Consider the following 5,901-nt stretch of genomic DNA (forward strand, 5'->3'; position numbering starts at 1 on the left):
GCAGTGTTCTGGGAAAGATGTGCCTTGGGTTTCGAGGAAAAGGTGGTGGGAATGGTGTTGGTGAAGGGGCCAGCAGGATGGTTATGAAAAGCTGAGGGATTTGCCAATAGCAGGTCTACTCAGAGAAACCCCTACCCCACCCTACCAGCCTTCAGAGTGTTGCTCCTGAGCACCCGGGTGGGGAGACCCAGGGCAGAGGCCCTCAGGGTGGGCTTCAAGGTAGCTGGAAAGACAGAAATATAAGCAGGGGGAGGAAGCATAATGTGATGCTCTGGGAGAGAGCCCAGGCTGGTCTGGCAAGAAGCAGGTTGTTCGGGTGCAAAGGACCTGGGACAGAATGTCACAAGGCCCTCGTCAGACTCTGCCACCAGCTTGCAGAGGATCATCAAGCAGCCACTATTTCTTCCAGCCCATGTAGCCACAGAATTCATTAACCTGTGCCCAAATTCCCCTTAGAACTGGTTTAGGACAGGGCTTGACAAAATACAGCCTAGGGATCAAAAGAATGGCCACCTGTCACCATGTTGCTTAGAAGCCAAATACAGCTTTTACACATTAGAATCATATCATTGGAAAAAAACAGAAGAGCAATATTTTGTGATGCATGAAATTCAAGTTTCAGGGTCCCTACTGAAGTTTCATAGAATGTAGGTACATCCATCCATTTGGACTCTGTCCTGAAAAGTCAGAGCTGGGAGGTTGGTCACCATGGACTCTGCAGACTGCAAAGTTAAAATAGCTGCTCTCTGGGTATTCATGTGGAAGGCTCGTTGTTGACTCCCTGTCTAGAACTGAGCATCCCCTGTGGGTTCTAGCAGCTTGTCAGAGCAGCTGCTCTCTCTAGCCCCTGACCAAGCTAGGGAGCCATGATCCATTAAGTGACTTACAGAGCCTCCTGGTAAGGATGAAGGAGATAACAGCAGGAGAAACACAAAGTAGCGGCAAGGAATCTGCAGAAGGGAAAAGAGGCACGAGAAGACCTGTGGTAAGAGAGTGGGGATCCCAGAGGATGGCGCCTCCACAGTGGATAATGTCAGGGCAGTGGCCCCTGTTCAAGGATGCTCTCTGAAGGGTGCTGCAGGGAGAAGCGCTGTGCTCTTCAGTGGAACTGAGCCTGGCTGACCTGCTGAGTGTCTTAATCCCTGCTGAAGGGTATTTTCCATCTGGGAGCAAAGGTAGCTGTCCCTAACACCTGTCTGTAGTTGGTGTAGGCCATATCCTAAGGAAACCCCCGACCTTAGGAGCAAGCATATGCTCTGGAACACAACACACTCTGGTTGCCATAAGATTTTTACCTTTCTGTCCACTGGACGCTTTTCTAGGTCAGGAGTAGGTAAACAGGCCTGGGGAGCCCCAGCTAATCCACTCCATTTTTGTAAGCAAAATTTTACTGGAACATAGTACTCTGTTGAGTAAGTCACCATGCTGGTTGTGTGCCATCATGGTGGAAGCCAGTAGTTCCAAACAAAGCCAAACATAGCTATAGAAAAGGTTGACTGACCCTCACACTGGACTATCACAAGGCTTGTTCCTTCTCAGTGTGGTATTTCTGCTCAGAGTCCCCTCTCCATAAGAATAAGGATTAAGGGGCTAGAGAGATGTCTCAGCAGTTAAGAGCACCAAGTGTTCTTACAGAAGACCCAGGCTTGAATCTCAGCACTCACATGGCAACTCTATTTCCAGGGAATCTGAAGGCCTCCTCTGTCCTCCACGGGCACTGCACAACACAGGTACACTTACATACCTCCAGGCATAACACTCATACACATAAAATAAAAATAAATTTTTTTTAAAGTACAAGGATTAGGCCTTTAATCCCAGCACTTGCCAGATAGAGGCAGGCGATCTCTGTAAGTTCAAGACCACCCTGGTCTACCTAGTGAGTTCCAGGCCAGCCAAGACTACATAGTGCGACCCTGTCTTAAGAAAACCAAAAAAAAAAACAAATAAAAGAATAGGAATTAGCTCCCACCTTCTTTTCTTCAGAGCAGTTACTACTCCCTGAAAATATACATTGACTTCTTACTATAATTTAAGCTCCAAGGGCTTTGGTTTCCTGATGTATGCCAAGTGCCTGAAGTGAAAGAATGAGTCACAGTGGGTGCCCCTCTCCAGATGAACTCGGAAAGGCGCTCCCAGACTCTGGCCCATTGGTGCTTACTCCTGGCACTTGGGGAGTGAGTGTTGAGCGAGTGAGCCCAGTGTTTCAGGCAGTTTATCACATGGTCTTCTCTGCTTCCCCTGCTTTCTTAGGGGCCCTGAGAAGCAATGGCCACAGAAGACCCTGTGAACCTAGCACCACCCGAACACAGCACTGTGGTCAGCACGGCAGCGGACAGCTTCTTCTGGAAGCCCAACTCGCTCAGCATGCACGTCATCAGGCCCAGGTCTGCCAAAGGTCGGAAGCAGCCAAGCCTACACAGACCCCAAGGCACCGGGGAAGGCTTCTCCAGTGGGGAAGGCTCTTCCAGTGTACCGGCCTGTTCCCCTCCACCCTGTGCCTCTGAGTTGCCAAGTAGCCAGAAAGCCAGAGCCTGTGCGCCTGTCTCTCCACCTCAGGGAGTCCCTAATGAGATCCCTGAGCTGCTGCAACAAGTGCCCATTGGGGCCACCTCGTCCCTCAATAAGTACCCAGTCCTCCCTTCCATCAACAGAAGAAGCCTAGAGGAGGGGGCTGTGGACACAGTGGCCAGAAAGGCCAGTTCACTGCAGCCGAGCAGCATCCAGGCCCTTTATCATGAGGAGGCTCGCACGACTTGGAGGGCGAGCCAAGAAGATTCCAGAGTTCAAGTCTGTGCCCTAGAGAAGAAGTTCATCATCCGAACCAAGAGGCAGAGCTCCTCCTGGGCTGCTAACCTGGAGGAGCCATCAGATCAAGAGCCAAGGCTGCTGCTGGCTGTCAGATCACCGTCAGGGCAAAGGTTCGTGCGCTACTTCAGGCCCACTGATGACCTACAAACCGTCATTACAGTGGCTGAGCAGAAGAACAAAGCCACCTACCAACACTGCAGTATTGAAACAATGGAGGTGCCCCGGAGACGTTTCTCTGACCTCACCAAGTCCTTGCAGGAGTGTGGCATCCTTCACAAGTCAGTACTTGGCATCTCCCAGGAAGAGAGGGAGCGGTGGCCTTGAGCCCACAGTACCAGGGGCCCCAGGTCTTTAAGCAAAGAGCATGCTGGGAGTGCCGAGGCCTCCCACATAGCCTGATTCCAAGTGCCATGTGAGCCCAGTGCAAGCTGGGATCCCTTGGGCCTTGTCTCTATATCGTGTCCTTGGAGGCAGGGTCTGCCCGTGTGCTGAGCCCCCTGGGAAACTCCCTTCCAGCCTCATGTTCTCTCCACTACTGCAGCAACAGGCAAGTTCTAGGGCCGTTCCAGAAACAGCTGCAGCCAGGACTTCTCCCTTCCAGCGTTGGCTCCTTCTAAAACCATGATTGCTCCTAGAGCACCTTCCGCCCTACAATGAACTCTGGGTCTCTTGAAGCTACCACTTTGCCTTTCTGTATCTGACACGGGATTAAATACTTCCCGGAGAAGATTCTAGTCTGCTAAATAACCAGGGTTTAGAAAATTTCAAATTGGCATTTGTATTTCTTGCAAGTATCTTAAAAAACAGGCTGCTGATCCATTTTTAGAAGCTACCCCTCTACTAAGCTGAAGGATGAGAGTTTCTTGAGGGTTCACTATTGGTGTGGGATGCCATCAAAGGGAAGAACAGATCTTCTGCCATCACAAATCCCCCCATATATCTATCTACATTTCAGAAGCAGCCCTAGAGCTAGAATATACTACAGCCATGGTCTAGCCAAGGCTACTTTTGAGTAGACAAACTAGGTTTCCACTTCTTGGTAGCACCTGTCTATGTGCAGAATTTTTCCCGAGTGGAAATATGATTCGCTAGCCTGTGCTTTTGTCAGAAATGGAATCGTTTGTTTTTAAAATGCACACACCTATGAGTCTGTCCAAGTCTGTACTAATGACCTCTTGGCCGACCTGGGCATGGACAGTTGTTTTCATTTGGTAGGCTCGGTGTCTTACTCATCAGTCATGGGAGGTCTTTGGCACAACAGCTCACCCTGTGGTCTGATGTCAGGTTCTCTTAGGAGGAAGGCACCTTGCTGGTTTTGTTGAGACAGACCACAGCTATATGTCACTGGCTGGTTGGCCTGCAGTGCCCCTGATCACCTTACTGACAGCTGTCTCAAGCAACATGAAGTCTTGTTTTTCCCACTCTGAAGTGGGAATGTGGATAATTTGCCAAAATTCTCTTGTATTGCGGGCTCAGCCAGACACCCATAACTCATCTGGATCCCTTTATGGCCAAATCCCCATTCGGTATTGGGAACACTCCGACCTTCTGAGCACCTTGTGCCCCACAGAGCACAACCATCACACAGCTCTGGGTACTTATGCCCCTGCCTCCTCAGTACACAGATAAGGCAGGGATCAGGAGTTCTAGAAGTCTCTAAGTGTTATTACCTCAGCAACAAGGGCATCCTGTGCATCAACAAAGCCAGCTGTTAGAAATGCTTCTAGCACACTGCCCCTTGGTGCTAGCGGTGACTCTGAGGAATGCTCACCCTGCCCCAGCCATACCCCACACCCCTCAGATCAATCTAGACTAGGTTACCCCTTACCATTTACAAGATTTAATGCCATCCTGGCCAGGTCAGCTGCTCCTTTGGAAAGGTCAGCTGGGGCTGGCTTTGACTCAGCAGACCCATGCCACTGGACCCCTCATGTACTTACCAACAGTGGTGGAACGGACTGATAGCTTAAACCTGGACCCCTCTAGCACAGGAATGTCACCTCTCCCAGCCCCTCAGGATACAAGTGCACAACTCCACCTCTTCTCTAGCAGCCCACTGAGAGCCTCCTATAATCACACCCACTCTGTAGTAAGAGCACAATCTCACCCACCCGCAACTTGGGTGCTGTCTCCAAACAAAAGCTTTAGCACACCCCGGTGAAATGGACCATGCTTGCCAGAGTTAGAAATTCCTGCATTTAGTTTTGCTGCTTCTTTTGGCTTAGAACTTTGGGGTGGTGGGAAAAAAGACACATGAGACATAGAAATATTTTAGGATATTTTAGGAGATGCGAAGAAAGCTAGATTCGAGCCATCATAATCTTTCTCATTTTTATTTTCTCGGGACAAAAGATGATACGAACAATAAAAGCTGATTTGTGTGAAACAACGTGTGGAAAAAACACATCTTACATTTTAGCCTAAGACGTCAGCCACCAGACTCGAGCGCAAAGAGGTGCCCGTGAATCCCATTTTTGGGTTTCTCCCTGGGAAAGCACCTGCCCTACCATTAGAATCAAGTCCTCCTCCTCACACACTTCAGATGCCCGCAGTAGAAGATCCTTCATGCCTGCCTCTAGCTTCCATGCTTGCATGTGGCTTGGGAGGAGTCTCCTCAATCTCCCCAGCCTTCCCCTACCTTCTAAGTATTCCTGTGGCATTGGGAACCCTGGCGCCGTGGGCCCCGCTGAATCAGTATGCTTATCCTGGTGACTCTATAGGCCAGTCTCACCCAGTTTGTGGTCACAGATCTTATTTAACCAGCAGTCTTACAGGGCCTTCCCTGTAGAGACTCAGTGATAAGCATCCTCACAGGACACTGTTGGTAAGAGAATACGAAACACCACTGGACACTCAACACAGACCTTCTAAGGTCAGCAGCTCAGCTGTACCTATGAAGAACCCAGGCAAGGGGGTCAAATGACATCTCTGTGTCTTCTCCCTACCACTTCAAATACAACTTCCCCACCATTTCTAGTGATGCATTGGTAAGACTGCTTATCATGGACATGAACTTTTCAGAGGACAGAGCTTTGTGGCAAGTTGTTCCAGCATATTCCCTGATAAAGCCCAACCAATAGGTAAATTAGT

At 49.7% G+C, this 5,901-nt stretch overlaps 1 protein-coding gene across 1 annotated transcript; it reads left to right on the plus strand.

Annotated features, from left to right (window-relative positions):
* The first annotated feature begins 2,268 nt into the window (after positions 1-2,268).
* On the plus strand, positions 2,269-3,594 carry Ubxn10 (UBX domain protein 10). The gene has a single exon (XM_008826605.2). It carries the CDS (start codon positions 2,269-2,271, stop codon positions 3,133-3,135), a length of 867 nt encoding a protein of 288 aa, XP_008824827.1. The 3' UTR covers positions 3,136-3,594.
* The last annotated feature ends 2,307 nt before the right edge of the window (positions 3,595-5,901 follow it).

The sequence above is a fragment of the Nannospalax galili genome, unplaced genomic scaffold (genome assembly GCF_000622305.1).
Source record: "Nannospalax galili isolate Female #2095 unplaced genomic scaffold, S.galili_v1.0 C50087672, whole genome shotgun sequence".
NCBI lineage: Eukaryota > Metazoa > Chordata > Mammalia > Rodentia > Spalacidae > Nannospalax > Nannospalax galili.

What these genes read in the sequence shown, in the direction of transcription:
- Ubxn10 (XM_008826605.2), top strand. Translation starts at nt 2,269, where the DNA reads ATGGCCACAGAAGACCCTGTGAACCTAGCACCACCCGAACACAGCACT.